The sequence below is a fragment of the Centroberyx gerrardi genome, chromosome 16 (genome assembly GCF_048128805.1).
Source record: "Centroberyx gerrardi isolate f3 chromosome 16, fCenGer3.hap1.cur.20231027, whole genome shotgun sequence".
Classification (NCBI taxonomy): domain Eukaryota; kingdom Metazoa; phylum Chordata; class Actinopteri; order Beryciformes; family Berycidae; genus Centroberyx; species Centroberyx gerrardi.
The window spans coordinates 18,636,002-18,662,874 of NC_136012.1; the positions used below are offsets into that span (position 1 = coordinate 18,636,002).

The 26,873-nt window shown below is 43.2% G+C and overlaps 1 protein-coding gene and 1 non-coding gene across 3 annotated transcripts; one reads left to right on the plus strand and one right to left on the minus strand.

Moving 5' to 3' along the window:
• Positions 1 to 657: 657 nt before the first annotated feature.
• Positions 658 to 730, minus strand: trnav-uac (transfer RNA valine (anticodon UAC)). The gene has a single exon. It is a non-coding gene; the product is annotated as a tRNA-Val (tRNA).
• A 5,021-nt stretch (positions 731 to 5,751) lies between these two features.
• Positions 5,752 to 24,984, plus strand: bcorl1 (BCL6 corepressor-like 1). 2 transcript variants are annotated; one of them, XM_071916177.2, is made up of 12 exons: positions 5,752 to 5,862; positions 12,122 to 12,205; positions 12,300 to 14,921; positions 15,269 to 15,398; positions 15,809 to 16,258; positions 17,620 to 17,801; positions 18,079 to 18,345; positions 18,447 to 18,613; positions 19,460 to 19,605; positions 20,098 to 20,175; positions 21,838 to 22,009; positions 23,051 to 24,984. In XM_071916177.2, the coding sequence occupies exons 2-12, from the start codon at positions 12,200 to 12,202 to the stop codon at positions 23,403 to 23,405; spliced, it is 4,575 nt and encodes a 1,524-aa protein (XP_071772278.2). In that variant the 5' UTR covers positions 5,752 to 5,862; positions 12,122 to 12,199; the 3' UTR covers positions 23,406 to 24,984. The 2 variants fall into 2 exon arrangements, with proteins under 2 accessions (XP_071772278.2, XP_078145318.1); XM_078289192.1 differs by lacking the exon at positions 5,752 to 5,862 and adding an exon at positions 9,446 to 9,557.
• The last annotated feature ends 1,889 nt before the right edge of the window (positions 24,985 to 26,873 follow it).

A 26,873-nucleotide genomic window follows, 5' to 3' on the forward strand; every position in this document is an offset into this window, starting at 1 on the left:
TAACAGCTTTCCATGAACTGTGGTGGACAGGCCTTGGGCCAAGGAACAATTGATTAGATTTTGGTGGTGATCTGGATGTGGGATTTCCGCCATCATCAGACGATTATGTTTTTAACCATAATAGATAGAAACTTGTTCAGAGTTGGTGGAGGTTTGTGCTCTCCAAATGGCTTCTAGTTTTATTAAATGTAGTTAGCAGTGAATGTATTTAGTACCTAGTCAGGCACACAAAGAATTGTGCTTGTTGTCACATATCAGGGTTGGTGCTCATTGTCTCATTCAAGTCACATAACCATATTTACCTTGACTATAAATAGCTAGATTTCTCGCAGTCAAGATACTCTAGGATTTTATGATTCCATTTGTTGTTAAGCTAAACTGGCGCTAACATTCTATAGAATCACCAGGACAGAAAATGTATGAAGTTGTTAGTTACTTGGAAGGGGAATATGAAATAAGATAGCACAGCAATTTGTCAGATGTCCCTGTAAAACGTAAAGAAATGTAATGTTAATGTTTAGAATGAACGTGGTAATTATGCGAAAATATGTAAAGAAAAACTGATTCAGAAATGCAGCCTACTCAAGGTTTATGGGTATGTATAAAACATGCATTTTCGTCTACAGTGGTGTGAAGAGTTTTGGGGCCAAAACACGATGGTTCCACTGGGGCTCGAACCCAGGACCTTCTGCGTGTAAAGCAGACGTGATAACCGCTACACTATGGAACCAGTTGGCTATATACAGCGCAGATTGTCGTACTTCAACACGGGCAACATACCGAGACGGTGAGTGTTACCAATCACCCAGCTGCTGTATGATTACAATACTAATATTCGATGGATTCGGCTCGACCTTCATGTCAAAACCATGTCTTTGAGATTTGATAAAAGGGCGACAAACTGACAGTCCAGCCAGTCCCGGTGCCTTCCCTTCCTGTGTCTGCTGCGCTTCACCGCAGCCTGCAGGCTTCGTTTCGCCGTGCAAAATATTTGGCAGTCAACTTCATTTTCCCAGTAAGCACAGTTTAGGGGCTTGGTTATTAGGGCTTATGAGAAATAGTTTCAGTTACGAGTCGCGTCCTCTTGGGACGTTTTGACTCTGCGGCTGATCAAATAAGCAGCCAGCGACTTGAAATGCTAGTGGATCCAGTCAGATAGCTCGCTCGGGCGACCTCATCTGTCCTTATTTCCCCTGCTCGCCTCGTGCAGTGCACCTAACATCTTGAAAATGCGGTTTTAGTGGTAGAAAACTGACTTAACTCTGACTTACTGATTCAACATTGCCCCTTCTGCCTATGTGCCAGCATGAATGAAGTGCTGACATTTTTACATTTGTGATTGTTTTAATAGTACAGCCCTTAAATACTTAACATCCTCTGTAGAAATTTAGCAGGGTGCCATGTGCTCCAGTGACATGCCATTTCCCACATGTAAAGAGAGCAGGACACAGGTAATGTGAGGCACCTGACCAGCTTATAGGTTGTGTTAGATTTCCACTCAGTGGGCCTGCTGCTCACTGTAAGGCCAACAAGACAGAGCTGTCAAGGCGTCAGATCAAAGCTGTCTTAGTGTCAGCGAGGGCGACATTAGAAATTAGAAAGTAGGAATGAGAATCAACTCAAGGGCTGGACATGTATTTACATATAATTGCGTAAGTGAACAAATGAAAATAGTGACCTTTGGCCATATTTTTAATTTTCCCATATATAGCCTACTAACATAAAGGCTGCTTAACATCAAGCCCTAAACCACATGACAAAGCACTGGCTGTGCACACTGCATGGTGTTTAGTCAACCAAAATAATACATTTTGATTATGTTTAACGTTTTACAACCGATACACAGCCCGCCTTACGGGCCTGAACATGACACATCGCTGGTTGTGTGTAACATTCAGTCAAACAAAATAATGTATCCTAAAGTATAATAATTAATTTCTTGACCATGATGTTTCTACAGGTCCCATATAACATTTGTAGGCCAGAATGTGACACATCAACAGCTGCAAGGTATTTTGTCATAGGTCATTTATTTACACCACCATATTTACACCAGCGGGACACTTGGCACCTATCCTTTAATGCAAGTTCATTGGTCCTTGGAGTAGAGTCTACAAAATGGAGAGAACATGTTGATCTATTTATTGATCTTCACTCATCATCTCCTCACACAGATAGGTGCTTCCAAACTGTAGTATCATGTCTGGGATGAAAAGGTGGAAACTCGTGCATCCCAACAGAATAAAGCATGGCCCTCACTGCGCTGCTGCACAGTGATTCTATCAGTTTTATCTGCAAGTATTCTGGCATGCTCTCCACATCAAATGCAAATGGATCTGTTAAGACTTCAAACCTGAATTTCTGAGCCTCACAGTCACAATTCTCCTGCTAAATTCTGCTTTGAGATTGTTCAGGCTGAGCGTGTATCCCGCTCTGGGGAAAGTGCTGCTGGTGGGTGTGTTTGTCACTGACTGACAAGCCATAAAGTGAGCATCAGTTCAGCGACTTTCCAAAGTCTCTCCAAATGTCCATGACTCCATATTTCTGCTGGTGTGTGGTTTCAAATCGGTGATGCCAATTCTATTCTTAGAAAACAAGTCATACAGGATTTTTTTTTTACACTCGCTAAGGAATAATCCATCTCCCATCTCTTGAAATTGTCTGCCTCCAGCATCATCCCTTCTTTTTTAGTCATTGTGAGCTAGCTATCTAGCTTGCTTGCTAGGTGCCAGTGAGGGAAGGGCAGTTAGGCTGTGTTTCAAAATGTGAGGGTGATGGCTGCATCTGTTTATCATGTGGTGCACAATAGCGCACCTTGAGAGGTAACAGGGACTCGTATTCCCACCGATCCTAGCTCCAACATGGCAGGCCACAATGAATTGACAAGGCAGATTCGTATGTGGGCTGGATCAAAATTCATCCATCCCATGGCTGTTGAATTTGACATACTATGTGGACATGATAAAGATAACTATAGATAACTGTAACTATGTTGCATGTGAAAGAGTTGGTTGTTGATGTAATTTCATTTTTGTGTCAGCAATGTTAAACCTATATGAATATGTAATGAAAATGCCCCCCCCCAAAAAAAATAAAAAATAAAAATATGTTACTAAAATTTTAGTTTTTTTTATACTCTGCTGACTGATTTATTTCTTTTTTTCTTTTTTACAATTTTAAGTGAAGGAAGATCATTATTAACTGGTGAGTGAGATAATGATTTTGATGTTGTCACCTTTTAAATAGGCTAAATATTTTAAGTATTTAAAAAAAATAAATCATTTAATGTTTAGGTCTATATTCCAGGAATGATAGTCTCTAAGTGAATTCAAGCAATTTCTAAATAGTTCTTCATGCTTCAATTTTGGATTTTTCTGTAAAATCAGTGTCTTTCTGCTGTGACATAGTGAAGTGATTATTCAGCCATGAGTTTGGCTACAGATGTGTTGCTAGTTGTCCCGTTTCAATCAGGAAGTACAAAAGGCATCACCAAAGCACATGGTCTGAAGTGAAACTAAAGTTTAGCATCATCATTTATCAAATAATGGCTTTCAATCAAATTATGGCTTTGTTATCATTGCGGTCAGTATCCTAATGCTTTTGTGTGATGTAGCCTATATGATTTGTAGACACAAAATTATTTCTTGCAATTGTATTATTCAATTAGAAAATATTATTAAAAAGATATGTTCCAATGAATTCAAATGGAAGGCTGACTGGCCTACAGTGAGGCCCAAAACAGATTATTCATCTGGAAATGTCCACTGGCATTACAGCTTTGTCCAATGGTGTGACAGGAAATGTGTGTCACGCTAATAGTCACTTTAGTGGTTTTGATGACCGTCTTCTTGCGCACACTTGTAACGCAAATAACACAGCAGACCCTGCAGAGCCAACCTCAGTCCATGCATGCTGCCCCTATCAGTGGGACTCGGCCACGTTCCGCCTTATTGTCCATCTTACTCTCATTGACCTCTTCTGTCTGATCCTGAGGCATGACCCCCTGCCTTGATGTTTCAGACAGTAGCACAACATCTGGATTTGAGCTCCGTTTCACTGACTCTGTCCTCTGGGTTTGTGGCTTCAACGCCACTTTGATGAAAGCAGTGGCCTCCCTCCCTGGGCAGAGGGACTTGTCCTGAGTAACGCCTCTGTAATGTGTCTGCCAAAGCCTTCAGCATGTCGTGCTGCTTTTGATAGTGTCCTTTTCCCAGAACCTTTGGGCAACAGCTGAGGAAATGCTCCAGCGTTCCTCTCTTCTTGAGGCACAGGGGGCATAATGGTGACTCAACCTTATCCCAGCAGAAGAGCTTGGAAGAGTCGGGGAGGGCGGTGTAGACTGAATCATGTGCTTGACACACTGAGGTGAGATCTTCTGGTCGGTCCTTGTCCTGCTCCCATCTCATCCATATACCTTCCTGCTCCCCACACTTCCTCCTGGGCCAAATGATGTCGCTTTCTGTTGAGTCTCAGTCCATGGGAGGGTGCCATGCTGGTGAATCCAGGCCTGAAACTCACCCAGCAGCCCTGATTTGCTCGCTGACATAAGCCACATCTAAAGCTCAGAACAAGTTGCCAGGATGTCCTCTCCTTCAGAGTCCGGCCCAATAAGAGGTTCCTTTGTAATGGATGAGTGCCTTTTAGGAACAAGCAATGGTTTTCAAGCACCTGTCCCCTCTTCATCACCAGGATTTTGCTGGCTGGAAGCATATCTGTCTCCCTCTTGATTATTTGACTTGTTTGTGTTCCAGTTGTGCCCAGCTTTTTTTATTTGCGGTTTTAAAACATCTAGTGCAGCTGGTGTGTGTCATGTTGCCTAGAGAACAAGCATGGGCTGTTTATACCGTGCGTATGCTTGCTCCAAACATCTGTACATTCGGTGATTCAATATTACAATCACAAGTTTGCTGGCATTTTAAAATATAGTTAGGATTTTGACTCATCAAAGGCACTCCCGTATTGACCAACATATCACAGGGTGTGGCTTAGTGATCTGAGCAACAGAAACTGAGCAAAAGAAAAGCATTACATTTTGAATTGTAATTATTTCAGGGGTTCATAAAATACGAAAGGCTCAATGTAACCGTCCTCCAAGTTGGGTTTTGGTGAGCCGGTGGGCATATTTGCCATTAGGTGGACTCTTATTCACCACACCTTATATCATGAGTATAGTATGAGTGATTTTTGGCATGGGGGTCCCAGTGGGAATCAAATCCCTCAGTCTGGCAGTGTTAGTGCCATGCTGTACCCCTTGAGCTACACATGACTGCATATGAGTCTACCTGTGAAATGGCAAATGAGGTGCTTTTGAAATGGTGGCGGTGTTGAAGTCTGCAATTTGACATTTTCAGTGTAAAAGCTTACCAGCACTAATTCTATTATCAAAGTAATGTGTGGTCATTATTGATGGATTTGAAGATACTCTATAGATGACATATTCAAATGTAATTTAATTAATTTTATAATGGTATATGTTAAATATGCCGCTAAGCATCGTTCCTAAATGTGTGTTGAGTCTTTCTAAATACAGTGAGAAGGTAGTCTACCCAGAGAGAGTTTACCTGACTCCAAAGAAGTGGCTTGCAATTAACGATTCAAGCCCGTCGAGTCCCAATCTGTTTGTTATTCACCTGTAGGGCTTTACCCGGCGCTAGGACCCAGGGTGCGCGATTTTCATCTCCAGCTGCTGCAGACTGAAAACTGGCAATAAGGGAAGATCGCGAGGACAAGCCAAAATTGCATACTGTATTCATTCTACTTCAAAATCTTATCCCCGGCCCCGCACGGAAGCCTCTCGGCAGAGAACAATAGCTTGTTGCGCTGTGTGCAGGCTTTGTGACTGTAGACAGTTTGGAGCGCAAGGTAAGACGGTGCAATACCATGCGATTACTAATAACAAAGGCGTTACGGGCGAGCAGGGGGCATTAAAGGGGGCATTGCACAACGCCATTGAGGGCAAGTAAACTCTGCCAAACTTTGACCTGGATGTCTGTATTTTTCAAGTTTTTAATGCCTTGCAGAAGCTACAGTAGTTGGGTGATGCCTTGCTGTATCCCGCGGCATTATGTAGAACCGTGTCACATGTATGGAGACCCAAGTTCTGCCTCGAGATGACATACATGATATTGCAGTCGGCTATCCAAACGCTGACACAGTAACTGTGAAGTGATGCATTTCAATTTTAGGCAAAATATTTTAGCATCATCTGACGGCGTATCGGAGCGCCACTAACCTGGCAAATAAGAACACCATCTCTGACTATTTCACTGATCAATTGTCACGCTCCCGCCGTTTATTGTGGAATAATTCATTACTTACATCAAGATGGTAGTATAATGCGCCTGGTTTTTACTTAACGTTCAGCCCCCTCCTCCCCAGCCTCGACATTCAGTATTGTCCAGGTGAACCACGAACTTAGACGGGACATCCTCGTAGCTGTAAACCATGGCGGCCTAAATAGGGTCGATAATCTCCAATATGACTCACAGATAGATGACCATGTATGCCCACTTTGAGGACGGCATTCTTAAAACCAGGCCTTCGAAGTAAACAATGTGCCTTCATCTATAGCCATGCTCGGTAGTTGTCACAGTGCATGTGTAGGATACCATGTTCCTGCTCGATAGGTTTTTTAATTTTACGCATAGCTAACAAGTTTTTGAATCCCGAGGCTTCAAACATCCGCTGTGGAGCCTGTGAACCAAACTCGTCTATAATTGGTGAAGCCCCGAGCAGCCGGTCACTACCGGGATAGCTCTTGCGCGGTCGTTGAGGTCTCCGGGTTACCCCAGCTCAGACACAATGCAATGTGTCAACTGCCGACTTCGTGGTCTCCTGCTTACACCGATATTGTGCTCCACACCGTTCCCCTTTTGATCGGCGTTTTTGGTTTCCTAATTTCACATTTGGCCATCTGTCAGCGATTTGGCTGTTTGCACGCAGCCATTACTGAGCGAATGGCGAAGGGCATGTTAGAGCTCACACACACCGATCCACTCACCGATATGAAAGCGGCGAAATAGTTTGCTCGCGTACGCTCTCGTCGGATGGACGGGATCGTTGTCCTGCGCCGCCTCGGTGGTCAGTAAAGAAACAGATCACGGATGGTAATAAACAAACTATTTCACTCTCACGATAATGTCACGCTTGCTTTATATGCACGTCTATATCCTTCCCACCACAAGTGTTGAGAAAAGTAGGAAATTTGTTGGCCTAAAGGAGTGGATACCCTTGTAAGCTACAGTAGGCCTATACTGCTTTCAGGATTCAGGTAAGACAAGTGGCCTAATTATAGCAAGGTAACCTGTGCTGGGTAACTACTGTTCCAAAATATGATTATCTTATGGGAGAACATAAATAGCCTGAATATATTTACAGTTTGGGAGCAGAACCACACGAGATAAAGTGCATATCCTGTGTTCTAAACTGATTTGACATTGCAAGCTATGTACCAGAACCGTTTTTGCTAGACACCTGCATAACTGGAAGTTGCAGATATGTCGATCATTCACCTCATACCTGCAAATGAGAGATGTTGCTCTTTCACTCAAGACAGTCAACACGTTCTAGTCAGCTCCTTTGCAGTTACATTTGTTTGTTTTGCAGTACTTTTGTTTGAGCCAGATGTCACTAAATAAGAAGCTGACCTCAATTAGGTTTTAATGAGCACTTAAACACACTGAAAATATTGAAAAGTGGGTTTTGTCTCACACTGTAGATTTTATCACTAATGTATGTAAATGTGATGTCACCTGCAGGGGAGATTTCTCCTTAAATCATAACACACCTTTAGAACTGTCTGATCTCCATGTTTGTTGGTGTCTTATATTTATATAGTATATCTTAATACACAGAGCTGTCTTTCTGCATCAGTGCCTAGTGTTAAACTCAGTATAACTGTGGAATCACAGCATGACATGTTAAACATTATTGGATACTTGTCAATAGGTTGAAGGCTGTTATTATGAATTAGTTCAGGCTTGTGTTGATTATGTGCAGAATTGTCCAGTGGAGAACTGAATTCAAACCTTGTCCAAATTGTAGGTTTGCTCCAAACTCAGCTCAAGCCCACACCTCAGTAGGAATTCATGAGTGTGAACCTGACATAATCAGAGTACATGTGAATGCGATTCACTGCACTGCAAGATGTCATTTTGTTGAGGGAACTCAAAGTGAATAACGCTGTCTTTGTTCGTAATCTCCTTAATCAATGTTTATCTGCAGCCGTGCTGACAAATCACCTGCACAGTCAGAACCCAGACTGGTTAACCAAAGATAATTATTAAAAATTAAATCTGCCAGGTTCTGGTTTGGTTGGACACAATAGGGTTCAGGTATAAAACCACAACGGTCAAGTATAGTGGATGTTGAAAAAGTATTTAACATACTGTATATCTATGGGAGAAAATAACACTGTATGAGTTGTCATTATTAGTTATTATGGATTCATTTTGAGTTTCAGCATTTTCAGTGAAGGGCAACAAGCATTTGGGGGTGAATATGCAGGTACATTATACTGCAGACCTCTAGAGATTCTACACATAGCCTGTGGGGTTGCTAAGGATTGGGGAAATGGTTCCTGCTCATTTCATATCAGCTATAGTGAATAAAGACAAGACACAAAAGGGGATTAGCAACAACAACAACAACAAAAAAAGCCCCCACCCCCTAGTAAACAAATGTGTGTGTTTCCAGAGATGAGGCATTCTGCCTTTTATAAAACTGGAATTATGGAGGTCAGTGTTAGGGGCACTGCATATGAGGCTAGCCCTCATTCATTAAAGTTAGATCCTTTTAGGGGACCAGCACAGATGACCAGCATGCCTTCAAAGATAACATGTCTCAGATGGTTATAGGTTTTCAGTTCATATGAAGATCTGTAGAAAAGGCTCCAGTGTCCGTCCGTCTCCTCCATGGCACCGTGTCAGTGTGTAGCCTGTAACATTTACAACATGTAATTGGAGTGCCCCACACACCCGGAATCTTGCTTCCTCGTGTTAATTCCGCTGCAACAGAACCATACCTCTCCCACTCTTTTTTTGTATTTGGCAATTCCGTTCAGCAACCATCACCCCCTTGTGTGATTCCGTTAATTGACTTGATTGTTATTCAAACGCTTGCACCCGTTCAATAAGACTCTGTGCCTCCTTTTGGTTAACAAAATACAGTTTATCACTTCGTTACTCAGATAAGCCTTTTCAGTTTAGCGCACCGTTACACTCTTTGGTCGCGATCCCTCTTTCCCCTTGAGCGGCTGGAGCTCGCGTTGCATGCCGGTACCTGCAGTCCTTACCCCTCCCAACCGCTCCAGCTTCTAATCCTGGGCGTGGATAGCCAAGCACTACATATCCCATGCTGGCTGTGCACCTTCTGCCCCTCTCTCTCCCACCAGACTAGAGACTGGAGATACGGTACGGACTGTCTTGACAAACCCCCCCTCGGACTTTTAGAACCGAAAACCGTCGAGATTAGTGAACAGCCACGGACGGCAGAGCGAAAGGCTGGACGGCGCATTTGAGTCGTGCTGTACGTCGTTCACATGCCATTTGGACGGACGGGTTCGTAACTGTTTGTGTCATTAGACATCTTTATCTTGCCTGCTAATTACCTTTAGAATTATTCAGTATTTGGGAGAGTCTGGGGGACGAGGAGGATCGATTCGGGTCGGGCTTGGCGAATGCCTTTCAACGCCGAAGTGGCTCTGCGAAGGGCCGATAGGAGACGGAGCACTTCACGTTGGTCGGCCAGAGATAAATAACAGTAGCCTGCCTAAACATGTAAACCACTGGGAGTAATGCAGAGGCTTCGCGGAGACTTTGCTGCGCAGGGATCTGAAAAATTATTCGTGGTGTTTGGACATTGGAGTTGAATATTGTTTGCCCTTTTTTCGTGTAGTGGCGACCGTTCCAGCACTAGCCTATCTAATAAGTTGTTACCCACCCCTCTGTTAGTTGTCCAGCTGGCTACTTTTTTATCACAACATTTGTGAGTAACTCAATGCAGCCCATGTCAGTTTCCGTTGTATTATCAGCTGGTGAAATTGATTGTGGTTATCTGTTTGGAAACCACGTCACCGATAATATAGGCTGACTTGGTTGCCTGTTTGTGGCTTGGTGAAACGGGATGGTCGCCGGAGTTTTGTTTGGCTCTGCCTTGGTTTTTGTGCTTTCGGCTGATGTTGACTACCTTATCGGGAAAGATGTGACACATTGCCACATTGTGCTCGTACGACGCAGCCCAGGCACTCGATGGGGAATTCTCCTGTCACCGGATTGTCCAAACATCTGTCTTCATCTTGAAACATTTTAATTTGTGCTCGCACGTTATTCCGGGGCTTAGAAATGAAGGGAGCCTGTTCAGTTTGTTCGTGTGTTTGTCTGTGGGCAGACTGATCACCTGAGAGGCAATTGTCATCCTCTCATTATGGTGACTGTTCGCCATCTCCCGCGAGCGAGCGACCCGGAGCTCTCCAGAGTTTTTCCGTGCTGATATTGATACAGAAAATGAACTGTTTTTGTCCATGCCCGGATACCACGAAATGAATATGCCATTGGTCGTATTGTGCACTTTATCTCTTTCAAATATGACATTGGGACGTGTGTCTTTTGTGCCGTGGGCTGGACAGTGAACTGACCGGGTGGAAGTAGGCTACAGTCTGAGTAATAGAATATTTGGTTTCTTCAAATCCGCTTTCCTTACCGGTAATGGCAGGCTTGACTTTGTTTTGACTGAGTGGTGTTGCCCACGGTGTGTGTGCACTATTGCATGTATTTATTGGCCTACATCAGAGCAGATGAATTCAAATGATGTGGCGGAGTAGACCGCGTATCTGCAGCACAAAGACAAACTAGCTGTAAGCAACATGATGTTATACGGTAATGAATGCAGACCCTCCTTGCATTCAGCGATAGCTGCATCGCTGTATCCCTTTCAGTCCGTATTCGCAGATTCCAGCGGAGATGGTGTGCCCGGGTGTCAATCATTATGTGCATTAGATTGGTTATGTCCCGGTAACTTGAGAGTAAAACATTCCCCATTTCCCTAAGATTTGACATAGATTTGCGTCTGGTCCCTTTTTGTAGTTGTCTCATTTACTTGCAGATGCGCTCGCCTGCGCTCACCTCGCTTTTACCTACATACCAGGGGCTTCTGCTGTGTGTCGCCGGTGTTCATGAGAGTATTGCAAATGTTTATTTTCAGATGTCATCAAGCTAGATTGAATATTTGTTTGTTATTGTTGACAGTGTTGTACATGATTAGGATTGTTTTGTCATGGAAGGTATTCAATCTCCTGTGAAAATGTTTTGTTGTTTGAATGGTTTTCAAAAGGGAAGCAATGTATGAATTTAATCCACCTCTAGATAAGACTGATGATCTCTTACACTCCAGCACTCTCAGTTAAATAATGCATTTAACAGAGGTGGGCTGCTTTATCCTAATCATACATCACCCTTTAAGCATGAGTGCCACAAATTGTCCAGCGATAGATATCCATTGAACAAGGATCACAACTTTTAGGACAGAGCTATGGATGATTTAGGAGAGTTTAATTGAAGTATATTTAGATGGTGAGACAATCATCACTCCCTTTGCTTGCTGTGGTCTCTTTACCTTGCAGCAGTGTGCATGGCTTGGTCAGCACTGAGCACATATAGGCTACCTATGCAGCAGTAAAGGAGTGTAATTGAGAGGTCACAGTTGATGGCCCCCTGATGCAATAGGTCTCATTTCACTCAGTGAATATCCTTTTTTAGTAAAGACAATTCACATACTGGATTGATGGAGGGCAAAGCACTGCCAAATGGTTAACATTCCCTACTTGTAACCTAATAAAATCAAAAGGAACAACAGAACAGATATGTTCCTCAATTTAATACACTTTACTGTGCTTCTCTGAATTATCTCCTGGTTTTGAGGAAATTGTAACATGTCTGGCCTCCAGGAAGTTTTCAGTTGTCCAATATTGTTTACTCAAAATCAATTACTCTTGCATAGAATAGGGCCTGTTCATTCAAGAAGGATTAAATGAAAGTATTTTGTGTAATCGAAACTAAAACAATATAATCAGTGATGGTATTGTTTTAACACATTAAGTGTTTTTTTTCCCTTTTGTATTCTACAGCATATCACTGTATTTCAAGGAAAACTCACATGACTGACTCACCCACCCCTTGAGGCATGCTGTGTTAAAGAAACACCTATGCAGGTAATTGTTTTTATTACAGTTAGATTACTAGATTAGAGCATTCTTTCCTCTTATCTAATTAACATTGGCCTCATGAACTTATCTTATTACTCAGGTGGATCCTACACTAATGAATGTAGGGGATGGAGGCACGGTGAGCAGAGAGATCGGTGCTCCAAATAAAGCGTCTACTAGTATGGTGGGAAATCCCCCCCAGACGCTGCCCCCTGAGTTCAGAGGAGATGTTACCCTCAGTCAGCAAAACAAGAACACCCCAACAACAGACTGTAAGACAGCAAAAGCCTGCCTGGACCCTAACAGTTACAACCACAGTCCTGAGGTTCCTCCACCTCAACAGCTCAACAATGCGGCAATGTCAGGCTCTCCCCTCACCAGCTCTGACAAGAGAGCAGACAAAAGGGCAGAGGTCCCTAAACTCAAGGCTGATGGTGCCGGGGTTTTCCCCACACCTCAGTGGTCAAGCGGTGCAAAGGTCAGCCCGGAGGACTCGCTCAACCCCAGTCACAGCAATGTGACATCCAGTAAGAAATCACATACACAAACACAGTCAGTGCTAAGTCTTCCTCCTGGGTTCCAATGCTCCACCATATTTAAACCGGGCCAGCCTGTTGCCTTCCTTCCATCCACCAACTTTTCCTCTCCACTTTGTAAAATCACTCTTCCACCAGCACTGGGTCAGATTGCAGCATTGAGAGAGGCCACAGCCAGTCAGTTTCAGAAAGAAATTCAGCCTCAAAGTTCAGGCGTCGGAGGGACACCTCTCATGCGGACCTACCCATATCCATTCTCTGTCGGCCGGACTCCCACTCCAGAGAAAAAAACAGGCACATCAACATCAAAACTAAAATCCAACCTAACGTCGAATAAGAGCTCCAAATCTGTAGGGGAGCATAAATCCTTAGCCTCAGTGGTGGCCTCGCCAGCTATTGCGCTCCCATTACAGCACCCATCATTAGGTTCTGCCCCACCAACCCGCTTCACGTTGTCTCCCACCGCTGCCATCTGCTGTGGCCCTGCACTGGCCAGTATCACCACTCAGAGCAGACTGCTGAACCACGTGGAGAAAGGCCACAGCATAGACAAGACATCCGTGGGCTGTCTAAAACCGAAGCCCCCATCTGCTTCAGAGGACCATACAGTCACTTGCCCGATTGAACCGAGGGACGTACCTCTTGATTTGTCTGCTAAGTCAAAACGTCCAAAATGCATAAATGACCCTCCAGTTCCTGTGATGGAGCAGCATCACAATGAGTCAAATCAGAGAGATTCTCTTAATGCAAAGAGGACTCATACTACCACTTATAGTTCAGCTGTGCAATACCCTATCTTACCCAATACCCACAGAAATGGATCGCATCAAAAGCAATCAAATAGGCCTCCAAATCACCAGGTCTTGGAGCCTAAGTCATCCTGGAGCAAAGGATCCTCACAAGACTCCTTAAAAAACATCCCTGGAACTTACGTAGGCGTGGCTAGCCCCATACTGGCTTCTACCCTTCGGGGCAAAGATGGAAAAGGGACTTTTGCAGATGAATTTCAGAATTTCGCAAAGCAGGAGTTTATATCTATCATTGACCAAGGAGAACATCTGGCCTCAAGAGGAAAGAAGCCATCCTATCTGATGAAGGGCAACCAGCATGCCCATAGTGTCAAGCATGTTAAAAACACCAGCACAGCCATACCTAAGAGCTGTCCCTCTAAAGGAGCCCTATCAACTGCCCTGTCGGTCTCCGCCAACGCTCAGACTCATCAAAAGTCTGGAACTGGCAAAACAGCAGTGTCATACTCTACCACTGTTGTCAATCCAGCATGGCAACAGCCAGCTCTTCTTCCTCACCAAGGCTGTTCTGTTCAGAGAAAAAACACTCAAGGATCCCCAAAGGCCAGGGGCACTGCAACTGCAGAGGGTTCTAAGTTTCAGAGTGCCCATCATAGCCCGTCCAAAACTGAGGATGAAAAATGGGAGAGAATTAAGTCCCCCCTATCTAACCTTGCGTCCATTGTAAAGCAGAAAACTATGGAAACAACAGCACTGACAGGCGAGGGTAATGGTCAGGCTGTACCTGTTGCATCTAGGAAAGCTGATGTACTGAATCCACTCATGGGGAGCCAAGACACTCAGTCCAAACAGACTTCTGCTTTTGAATACCCACCTTTCAGGTCTGTGGAGAAACGGCCTGGTATGCCATCTCAAGGGGATTCAACTCAAACTATGAACCGACTTGAGAAGGCGAGTGCCACTGAGCCCAGGGAGAATAATACTGAGATACACACCAGTCAGGGAGAACATATGGGACTACAAGAGAAGCAAGGCTCCTCAAAGCCTTCTGCCCAGTCTCATATCTATGGAAGCAATGCATCAACAAACGGGAACAGGATGGAGAGCAAACTAGCCCAGGTGTTAGAGGGGGAGATATTGAAGAAAGAAAGTGGGGCGTCAGACAGTCCTCCCAATGAAAAATTGGAGGGCATAGTTGTGTCTATTCTTACAGGCCAGTGTGCAGGGGGAGGCGACAAGGTTGAGAAGAAAACAAATGGAACCAAAGAGGAGTCGCCAACCAAAGCAAAAGCTGCTGTCATCAAACAAAAGAAAGCCAGTCCTAAGAAGCCAGCTAAGGAGAAGTCACAAACAGACCCATCAAAGAAAGCTGCAGGAACAACAAAGAAAAAGCAAGACAAGGAAAGCACTCCAACCAAAGTGTCATGCCCTAAAAAGGTAAATTACCTGCCTGTATTGGTGTGAAAGTCTGTATTAGATCTAAAAGATTTTAGTGCATTTATTATCTCCCTTTGGTAGAAATGTAGACTAATGTTTAAGGCAGCAATCAGCTTTTTTGGTTTCCAAGAATCAGGTTTTGAATAATGAATTTTAATTTGACATGCAGTACTTCCTTTTGTAATAATAATCTATGACAGATGATTCAACTTCCAAGGGTTTATTGTGAATCTTGTTCTGTTACATGCTCTCCTTGTTCTGTTACATGTGCTCCATCACCATGAAAGCTTTGTGATCAATAGCGTCCCATATAGTGTGTTCACTCTGTCCCCTGTGTGTTTCAACAGAAGAAACAATGTGCACCTGTGCTAGAGCAGAGCCTATCAGTGGAAAAACTTTCCCCACAGAATAAAGAGGCGATTCCAAAGGACAAGAGCAGTCCCAGCAAGGTTGAGCAGGCAACTCACAACAAACCAGGTAAAGTCTTTGTTTCTTATAATACTGTGACATTTACTGCCCTTAAAACGGTTCTCACAGTGTGCACAAATTTCAGATATCCAACCTCACTCGGCGTTAACAGGCATTTGAGTCATACTGAGTCCTTAAATTTAAATTATGCTTTCATCGCATCAGATCTGTAGCGTTTTGTAGAGCTTACAGTTAGCAATAGATTACTGTGTTCATCTCAGAGTTATAGTCGCTGTTCTTGAGATAAATACCCTGCAGTCACCCTGAGCAGTATGGTAGTTTGCATGCATTGTTAAGTGGGCAGGAAATGTCACGCATATGGTCTGCATACTATTTTTTGATGTCTCAGAAATGGCTATTCCTCTATGCTTTGTACCTGGTTCGAGTGTAACATGCAAATGTGTTTTAATCAGTTACAGATAGTGGCAGCAGTCCTCAGAGTGTAGAGACTCTCAACAGCTCTGCCATATCCAGTAAGGAGCCTAAAGCCACAGAGAGCTCCACCCCAAGATTGAGGAGGGGACGACGGCGAGCTGATGAGGCTCGGCTGGACCACTGGGGCTTCGCGACGCCATCTCCCCCGCCTCCCCCAACGCCTCCTCCCCCACCTTCACCCGCTACGCCTCCCACACAACCTGCCCGCCGTCCCAGAGGGAGACCTCGCACCAACCCCTTGCCAGAGCGAGTCTTTCAGGGCAAGGCCAAGACGACCAGCGCAGAGGGAGACACCCCTGCTCGCAAGAAACGCCGGCGCTGCCGTAACAGAAAGTATCAGACTGGGGAATACATCACTGAGAAAGACAAGTTGGAAGATGGAGAGCAGCTCGAGGAATCTGATTCCCTGAGACAGGACATTGGAATTGCAGCAGGTACCCAGTTTCCCTACGGGATCAATGAAGTTTCATCTTATCTTATCTGTTTCCAGCCAAGTTGTAATCAAAAGTGCAGCTGTTAGTTACAGATATAGCAAGAACGATGAAAATGTCTATATGTATGGATTTAAATTTTGAGTGTGAGCAGCTTTTAGAATTAATTGTATAATCTAAAATATATACTTGAATCACTGATCTTCTACCTTTTTATATGACGGCCTGTGGCCATCAAAGCTGGTGACTGGTTTATAGTGTAAGTGTCCTACTAATTGATTTTCATCGTCTTTGTTTGTTTTCTTATTCAAACTCAAATTTGTGGAAATTGGGTCATTGCGGCAGAAAAATATAGGAATAGGGAAAATGGAATATAAATAAGAATATAGCAAATGGAGGTATTAAACATACAACATCCGTCAGTTCCAACATATTAAAAACATATTGAGTAGAAATGTATGAATGAAAAATATGGAGAAAAAAAATGAATTACAGCTTTATGAGGATGTACAAAATAACAGCAATAGAACATAATGAGACAACCAAAAAAATCTGAGAAAATATGTACAGTATGAAAATGAAATATTTAATATATAGTATGAAATAAAACAATCTAAAAATATTAAGATATGTGCAATATCTAAAAAATGAGAATGAATATGAAGAAAAGAGATATGTAAATTTATAGCTTATGTACATGATGTGCCAAATGTGTGTTGTATTCACTAACGCATCTACAAAAGGCCATATGCACTCATGTACAAATGGCCATACAAAGGTTATTTGTATGGCCTTTGTATGTATACAGGCCATTTATATAGGCCTGTACATACAGAAAAAGTGACTCTGTGCAAGGTGCATATGCATTGATGTCTTTTCTCATTATTACAATTATCAGAATATTTATAGGTGAAGGTAGCATATGCACAGAAATGTGTCCAGAGACATGTACTGACTCATATGCAGAAATGTATGCAGATCATAAATTGTGCAAGCTGATGTATAGATTAGTCCAGCGCATAGGAATGCAAAAAGCAGTCCAGAATAGTTCTTATAGACAGTGCAGTGCAGGTGCCCCGCTTCAGCATCCTCCTAGATGGCTGAGGCAAGGGCCGTTGGGGCAGGAAGCATTGTACAGTGTGATGTTGGCACAAAAGAGCACCTAAAATACTCCATGCTCCATGTTGGGGCGGGTGTGTGCAAGAGGCTGAAGGTACTCTGTAGCTGCATCATCTTACCATAGATGGGGTGGGCGGTGTTGTCTAAGATAGAGTTCAGTTCTTTATAAAATGTACGTTTTGTTCCTCTGTTTGATGCCACTCAGTGCTGATAGCACAACCTCTAAAGCCAGTTTGTCATTACAGATTCACAGGCCAATCTGAGCCCCAGTGCCCAGTGTCCAGAGGCTGCTCTGCGGAGACCCTCGTTCACTCGCTCAGGGTCAGTTCGCTACCAGGAGAGCGAGGCCTCTCCAGAGTGCAATGACAAGCCTTCAGGGAAGAGGAAGTTCAAAAGCAAGCACTTGTGTGACAGTGATGAGCAGAAGGTAGGATGCTTGCTGATTTTGCTCACAGACTTACCGTACATTTTAAATCATGCAGGATATTAGGAAATACTGTAGGGACATTGCGCCATGAATAGATTAGCTTACAGTGCCCCCTTGCGGCAGTAATGATTAATGCCATTTATGTCACTATCCATGATGGCAGCTAGTCTCATACAGTACTGGTTCCCGGTATGTGGAGCCAATTGCCCTAAGTTTGCATTGCAGTACAATAGATTCCATTTCACACAGTGTTCTCATTACAAAATCTGTATTCTAGTTTAAGACCAAACGCAGCAGCTTGGGCAAGCGCTGTGCCTCATTCGCTATAGATGATGACAACACTGATGGAAAAAGACCAGACAGCCTCCCGGCCACTCCAAAGGGCTTGCCATCGCCTCCATCCAATAGGAAAGGCTCATCAGGAAGAGGCAGCGCTCTAGAGTCTCCACCCAGAAGACCTGTCCCTCCAGAGGTTCGTCGGTTGATTGTTAATAAGAACGCCGGGGAGACTTTGCTGCAACGAGCCGCCCGCTTGGGCTACCAGGTAACATCCCATCTAATCACCTATGTTGACGCTAACATGAAGTGAGAATCGTTCAACTTTAGACATTTTCCAACATGTTGATGTGCCTCTCTGTCCTTCAGGATGTAGTTCTGTACTGTCTTGAGAAGGACATCCGGGAGGTCAATCGGCGTGACAACGCTGGTTACACAGCTCTCCATGAGGCGTCTTCTCGGGGCTGGACTCAGATTGTCCAGATGCTGCTGAAACACGGGGCTGACGTCAACTGTAGCGCCCAGGATGGAACACGGTGAGGCTTCATGGGTCATGATTTAGAGCAGTGGTTCTCAACCTGGGGGCTGGGACCCATCCAGAGGGAGCGAGATGATTTTGGGGGAGTCACAAGTTGATTTCTTGAATTTAAAGAATTATATTTCTAATATTTACAAATTTACAAGTATTATCATGTTTGTAATCTTTGTGCTAAATGTCATTTTCTTGTGGAATAATTTTTAGCCTCTAGGCTTCCTCTAATTGGGGGGGGGGGATCATCATTTGGTGTCATTTAGTTCACTGTCCTACACTCTTACACCTGCAACAGGGGGTCAGGAGTAGGAATCACTTTGTTTTTTGGGAAGCACAAGCCCCAAAAAGGTTGAGAACCACTGATGTAGAGGATTTACATTGTCAAGATATTAGCTCATATATTGTTGTTAAAAATAAGTAATTAACATAAGGTCGACATGACATAAGGTCATACACATTGAAAGGTATTATTTATGATAAAACTGGGGATTATATTAGGATAGCATGGCTTGGTGATATGTTCTTTCTTATGCAGACCTTGGTCAAACAGTGGCTGCAAATACTTTCTGTTGTTTGTTTAAGCCTACAGAGGTTCCCAGTGGGTGTGGTTTGCCACAGAGGACTGTAACAAGTGCCAGAAAGTGTAATCAATCACAGTATTTGAAAGTTAATTTAGCATACTTCCCTGTGATAGGCAACTTGCCCAACACTATCTGAACTGTGTCAATGTAGTAAACCCCACCCATCTGGTATTCTATATAGGTTATTTGCAAATAGTATTGGACTCAGGTCTGTTCTAAAAGTATAAAATCTCAGACAAATAATAGTGTTTTTTATATATTTTCCTCAGGCCCCTTCATGATGCAGTGGCGAGTGATAACCTCCCAATAGTCTGGTTGCTGCTCAATCATGGTGCAGACCCGACTCTGGCCACCTACTCCGGACACACACCAGTCAAGCTGGCCCACAGCCAAAGCATGAAGACCTTCCTCACAGGTAAAGTATCCGGCTTGTTTATATTGGCCACCTTGTCCATCAGTTGAACTAGTCATCAATAAATGGATAAATTACCAAATTGATATTTTACCCCAGGGTGAACTTCAGGTGTCACAGCATCAACAAATACATAAACAACATACCAAAATAAACTATGTAGCAAGAGGCTATAATAAAGTTAATAAAAACAATACATGAAAGTAAATACTAAAAAGCTATATTTGCCCCCTTTACATTCACCCATCCTACAATGTGTCAGCACATGAGTAAACACTGTGCCCCCATACACATCAACATTGCACAGTGAGCAATAAACAATACAAGTTCTGTGTCCTCCCCCCGTATGCAACGTATACAAGAGAGATATTGCAAAAATCTTTATCCACATTTGTTCACATCCATATCCCATAGTGTAGGTCTACTAATGATAATGCTTCGTAATGATCAGATGTCACTTCTTTCTTTCCTACCTTCTGACTTCTTTTGTTCCAGAATATTTCACAGACCTGGAAGGGCGCAGCGAACAGGATCCCAGTTTACCCTGGGATTTCTACAGCAGCTCCCTGTTTGGTAAGATGCATTCATCTATCTATCTATCTATCTATCTATCTATCTGTCTAGACAGGAGCAACATTGGGTGCAAGCAGGGGAAGGTGGGAGAGGCGTGAAGTGTTTCTTGAAGAGATGAGTTTTCAATTTGTAATGGAATATATTGGGTGACTCTGCAGTCCTTCATGGGGTGGGAAGGTCATTCCACCACTGGCCAGGAGGGAGAAGAGTCGCGGCTTGTTGGAGCGGCGGTCGGGTGGCTGCAGGGAAGGGGGAACTGAGCACCCAGTGAGCACCCAGTCGTAGCAGAGCGCAGGGCAAAGGCCAGAGTGTGAGGCTGGGCCAGGGCTCGGCCACTGGGGTGGGTGGGGGTAGGTTAGCCCTTTACACCAGCACTTGGGGTTTAAATTTGATACAAGCAGCCACAGGGGGCTGGTTATCCAGTGGAGGAACAGCAGGATGGGGGTGGCATGGGAGAATTTAGGGAGGTTGAAGAGAGGGCAGACTGCAGCACTCCGGATGAGCTGTAGAGACTGAAGAGAACACGTTGGGTAATTTATGATGACAGTAACAGACTGCCCAATATTGTCCCAATATGTAGATAATCCGTTACTTTATCTACAATATCTTTCCTTTTTTTTTTGTGAACCTTGCATGTATTTCTGCAAAATGCGTAGCACAGTTGCAACAGAAATTTGATTTAATACTTACTTTTGATTATGAATTTAATACTTACTTTGAATTATAATTACTAGTGACAAATGGAGTGCACTGCAGCAAACTGTGTGATGATGACAGAAGATTTAAACGGCTTTCATTTTCTGATACAAAGTATCAGAGGAGGCTGATTTCCACTAAGTCTGTTGCCACTCTTAAAGGATAATACCAGTGTTTTGTTTTTTTAAGTTTGTGTCAATTGTCTGGGCTGCCCCTCTCCTTTACATTATTCCTGCTGGTGTCTGCACATAGTCAGCATAGCTGGAGATATCAAGGATCATTTTCCTGCCTTCAGAAGAAGCCATTTGCTTTCATTCATTTTTGTTCAGTATGAAAAACAACTTCCACAGACCTAGATAATCCATCATGGTAAACGTGAAGCTTTAATTTGGTCTTGAGTTTCTGTTTTATGGTTATTCTGTTGTGCCCAGGTTGAGCTTTTTCATATCAATGGACGCATTGCGTTACACTCTGCTTACTGTCAATCACCCGACACCCACAGGAAGAAATGGGTCTCTGCCAGGAAATAATCCCTCAAAATCACCTCAACAGACATTATTGTCTTATCCATTACTTTTTATTTAGGGTGTCATTGTTAGTCGGGACAGCAGTTCATTTCAAGCTAGGTTTGACACTGTAAAGTTTGTATTTTAAAAAACGATGGAAAAAAACAAGTAAATGTTAAAACATTAATTACATACAGCATGCATAGAAAAATGATTTGGGAGATGTAAACTTGATGTAGACACTGGTAGATGGGCCGTAACACTAAATTTCTCTGGTATTGTCCTTCAACCGATCGGAGCATCCCTAGCACTGAATGTGAGTCATGTATTGTGGTTTCTGTGAACACACTGCCCACTAGAGGGCGTCCTAACCCTGTGCTGAGAAGCAGCTCATTGGCAGTTCAGATATACAGCGAGTCTCTCCGATCCTCTGCTCACCTCACTGAACCTCTCTTTGCAGAGACTGACCAGGAGCCGTGCTGGGACTTCTTGCTGTCTGAGCAGAATCAAGAGCAGGAGGAGAAGGGAAGGGGGAACACCGAGAGAGACTCCGACAAAGATTGCCTTCTGTTTGAGTTCTCCTCCGAGCCCCTCTTACCCTGCTATCATGTTCAGGTGTCATTAACCCAGGGGTGAGTTGGCAAAGATGAGACAGTGTTGGCAAGAATTATTAGAAAATGAACAATCGCACACAGTCTAAAGCCTCAGACATACCAGACACTGAAGGGATGGGCAGTGGACGCTGATGTTAATGGATAGTTAACACACCAGCCGCAGCATGTGGACGTAGCGATAGGTTTGTCCATTTTCTCCACGCCCAGCCATTTGACGATTAACCTACTAATGCCTTTACTGTTGTTGTTGATTAGTAAATGTGCACTGGTGTGAATTTTAAAAGCAACAGAGTCATTATGGGATGATGAACATCAGATCTGCCTTTTGAAATATAAAAACAGATATTTAGTATTCAAGCTACAATTTTAATGAAGAAAGTGAAGAAGATGGATGATACAAAGTTAATCACTGAAGTGGAAAGGTACAGAGTGTTATATGACCCTCAGCATTGTTTCTACAAAGACAACATTTAAAAACATAAGGCTTGGGATGCTGTCGTCTTGCCTGTTGGAGCATAATGTTTATCCTATTTTCATTTATTGGAATGAGGGGGCATTTCACTTCTGTGTAGAGTATTTTTTTTACTCATGGAAGTTTATGCACGTAATAAAAACGCTCCCGGTATGTTGCCCTGCAGCAAATCCCACACATTACTTCTGCTACGTGCCTGTTCCGCATCTGGTGTGAAGCAGAGTTAAAGTCAGTGGTTCCCAAAGTGGGGTGCGGGGACCCGCTAGGGTTCCTTGATGTCACTCCTTGGAAGTTAGCACAGGGAGAGAATGAATATGGATGACTGTTCTGATTGTAGGTTACAGTATAGACAGTTATATAAGCCAGATTGAACAATAAAAATGGGGTGTATTTCCTTCAGGAAACGGGGGTCCATAGTCTAATGTGCATCTATTTGTGGATCCTTGACATGAAAACCTTTGGGAACCACTGGTCTACCTAATGTATCTTTCTTTATGCATACTTCAAAATTGGTAATCTACAGTAAAAAATAAGATTTTTTCTCTCCCTAACCTATGGCTAATACCAGACATGTTCCTCTCTGGCAGCTTTTGCAACTGGTTCTTGCTGACGGACGTCCTGAAGCGTCTGAAGATGTCGGCGAGGATCTTCCGGGCGCGTTACCCGCACCTGGAGGTGGTGACCCTGTCCCGGGCCGAGCTCTGGAGGCAGGTGTCGATCAGCCAGGTGAGCTCGGCTTTGGCGGCGCCGCACAGAGGCAAGCATAAGGAGGAGGAAGACAAGGACGAGGATGAAGAGGGGCTTGTGGATCTGGTGCGCTGTGTGCCAGAGCTGCAGAGACTACTGGGCTCCTCCATTCACATCCTCCAGGAAGAGGAGGAGGAGGAGGAGGAAGAGGAGGAGGAGACGCTGCCGAACACAGGGAAGACACGCGGCCGATAGCCTCTGTCCCGCCACTCTTCTCTAACCTGTAGACTTTCAAACTGTTGTCATTTTCAAATCCCCAGTGTGTCAACCTAGTCCTCCCTGCAAGCAGCAGCTCGAAGAAAACCTCTCCGTCCATTGTAACGAGGGTTATGGGTTTAAGCGTCTAAACTCCAGCTATGGTACTGACTTGACACTCCACCTCTGACCTTTTGACCTCAGCAGCAAGATGATTACGTGGTCACGGCAACACCACCTCAAGGACCGGCACATCAGAGTGGTCAGTGCTGGAAAGCAGCTTTCAGGTTCCTATCTATAGGTATATTTGATTACCTGAGAACTATTGAGAAAACTTTTTTAATGATTATGTATGTACATGGTAGTGTATATGTATATCTTGCCATCAGGGTTAACACATTTGGTTATATAAATGTATTCTTGTGGCAAGGGATGGATTATGTTTAGGACTTTTTGTTGAGTTTGTTTGTTCCTGAGGGAAAGCGATATTTTTCGATGGGAGATAATCCAAGGCTTTTATCTTGGTGAACTCTTGCGTAAAGCTAAGAGGCTTAAGGCCAGCTAACAGAGTCAGGGAGGCCATTGGCCCAGATGGTTTCTCTGTCAACCTGGGAGACCTGGAGACCTGCAGAGAAGAGACCATGGCACATAGATTCACCCACAAAACACACACACACACCCCCGCCCAGCTCACAGCCTCAAGTCCAGTTTGTTCCTCTCGTTTTATTTTTCACCTATCATACTCGACAGATCATTACTGGATGGACATGTAGCTTACGATGTTGCTTTGCATTTCATTTTGTGTGCACATTTCACGAAGTATACCTTGGGTGGCACTCAGCTGCCCCGCCCCCCCTCCCCCCCCCCCGCTCAGACTATGACATGTTGTTTTTTGGACCTTGAGAATGAGAACTTGTTTACAGAACTGCACAGATGGAACGTTTCTGCAGTAGTGTTCTCCACTCCCCAGGTTGCACTCCTCCTGAACTGATACAGAATCCTGTGGATCACTCTCAGAGGAAAAGTAGCACCATCTCTGGAGTCCAGAGCCTCTCAGAGAGCTAGATGCCCTCTCACTGCAGCCACGACTGTCCCTGTGTCCTTATGGTGTTCCCGGATCCCACCGTGCTTTGTGTTGCGAGTGTTTTATTTACACTGTTTGTTGTGCTTAATTTAATAGTCATTAATATATTTGACCTCTTATGTATCTGACAAAACTATCTATGAAATTGCTTTGTATGGTTGGTGCTTCATTTTGAAATGTACTTATTAGGATCCCTTTATTCTGAGATTTTTCTCCTTCATTGCAAAACAGTATTTCAAAAAGCAAAAGTACAGTTTTATTGTACTGGTGCTAAGATAGATTTTGTGTTGACAATCAATGAAGTTTTGGTTTGAAGTCACAAACTAATAAAAGATATTTAAGACGAAGAGACTGAAATGTAAAGAAAGTATAGTTTAGTTAAAGAAAATGGGATACAGCAAGACTAAATGATTTTGAGCAGTGTGTGAGACCTGGAAAGAACCTTTTATTTGATTCTTTTATAAGAAATCAACAAGAATAAAGCATGATTGTGAATCATCGTTTTTACCTCTTCATTTTGTCTATTAGGTTATCTTAATTTCACTGAATGAATACTTATATTAAATGTTCAAGTGAAAATTCACCCTAAGACTCATTTCACATCTTATCTCTTTGTCCTTGAACATTTAAATGAATGAATATTTGTGATAAATAACTAAGACGGAATCCAAGGAACCATGATATTAATCTCTGGTGTCACTAAGAGACACTTTCACATTTTTACTCTTAAACCCAATTAAGTTTTATTTCATAGTAGTGATGACAGTTCTGAACCAGCAGGAGATGCAGATATATGCTTGGAAAATCAAACCCTGAATGCAATCACAGCTTTAGAAACTCTAGGAATTGGTACTTGGTGACGTTACAGATTAGACAATTGGCTCTCTGTTTCTAACATTTGCAAAGATTATTCATGCACTCAGCTCTCCGCTCAGCAGATAATAGGAATTGACATGTAAAGTCTGTTTGTAGATGGGTGATCAATTTAATGAAAAGTACTTTCTCATTATAATTAGTGTGATTGGGAGATTTGAAGAGTCATAACGTGAGACTTCATTCTGTCAGTAAGATATGGTCTGGCTTTGATTATGTCCACTAGAGGGAACCAATGACAGAGACTCAGTAAGCAGTGAAACTGAAAGGAGCGATCTGTTGCCTGCTTTTTTTTTCTTTTTTGTATCTGTTACCCATGTGCATAAATTCATGAGTTACTGGTGACTTCTCTGACACTGGCATTCCACTTCACATTGGATTACTGTTTTGTTACTTGAAAATAAAAAATGGAGGCATATTACATACAGTAGATTACCTAGATTTGTATTGTATGTATAAGATTATATTGGTTAAAGAGAGTACCACAAAAGCACAAAAATACATAGCAAAAACCTAGATGTAACTGCTTTTCTATAGCTTTTTCTGTTAAGCTGCTGCTGTTCCACACATTTTGGAGCCTCACTGAGTGAAGTAACTGAGCCAAATTATTTGAGCTCTGAACCAGGAGGTGGCATCATGTGAGAAACTTTATGACTTCTGTTGAGCTGCAAGGCCCCTGGTAATCTTGGGTTGGGCGAGTCTGCCCTCGGTGAGCAAATGCACGTACAGATATGCTATCCACGTAAAAGCTGTCCTGTGAACTTAACTGAACTTTATGATATGCCCATACCTGGAAAGTAAAGTGCCTCTACTTCAGTGATATTTAGTTGCCATCAATTATCTATTAAGGTGAAGACTAGAGTGACATTGAATGTGGCAGTATATAACACTTAAAATTGATAGAAATGCTGAAAAATCACATTTAGCAATGCACTTTTGACTTGCTTCATTTCCCTTATTTTTATCCTCTGGGTAAAGGCAGTGAGAAATTGATTCTGGCAAAGTTGCCTCTCGGTATTTTCCATCTAAAAGCCTGGATACAATTAAGGAATGCAAATCAAAGATCAGCCTACTATAAAGTGAGCAATATTTCTATTACTAAAGCTGGAGTTGAGGAGTGCAGCTGAAATATCTAAACTAAAGTAATAGAATTCAACATTTCCCTGAGAATACATGGGCCTCTATGATTTAACCGTGTACATGTAAAAACACTGAGGTGCTGCATTGTACTGGGACATGACATACCCCACAGAGCCCCTCGCAGGGCCTCATGGTACAGATCGTCCCAACACTGTAACCTGTGCAGTACCCATGAGGTTACTAGAGTTCAGTCTCTGCGCTGCAGCCAGGTTTATCTCTCAACAGATAGCATGTGGCTGCTCCCAGTTTCAAGCCCGTTTCGTCTAGGTTTTTAATTGATGAATGTTTTATGTAACCTACTTACAATTGTACATGAAGTATGCATTTTAAAATACATTAAGTATGAGTTCAGTAGCTGCTTTCAAGATTTA

Coding starts and splice junctions, on each gene's coding strand:
- bcorl1 (XM_071916177.2), top strand. Junction 14,922..15,268: donor AAGTGTCATGCCCTAAAAAG/GTAAATTACCTG, acceptor GTGTTTCAACAG/AAGAAACAATGTGCACCTGT. Junction 18,346..18,446: donor CCGCCCGCTTGGGCTACCAG/GTAACATCCCAT, acceptor TCTGTCCTTCAG/GATGTAGTTCTGTACTGTCT.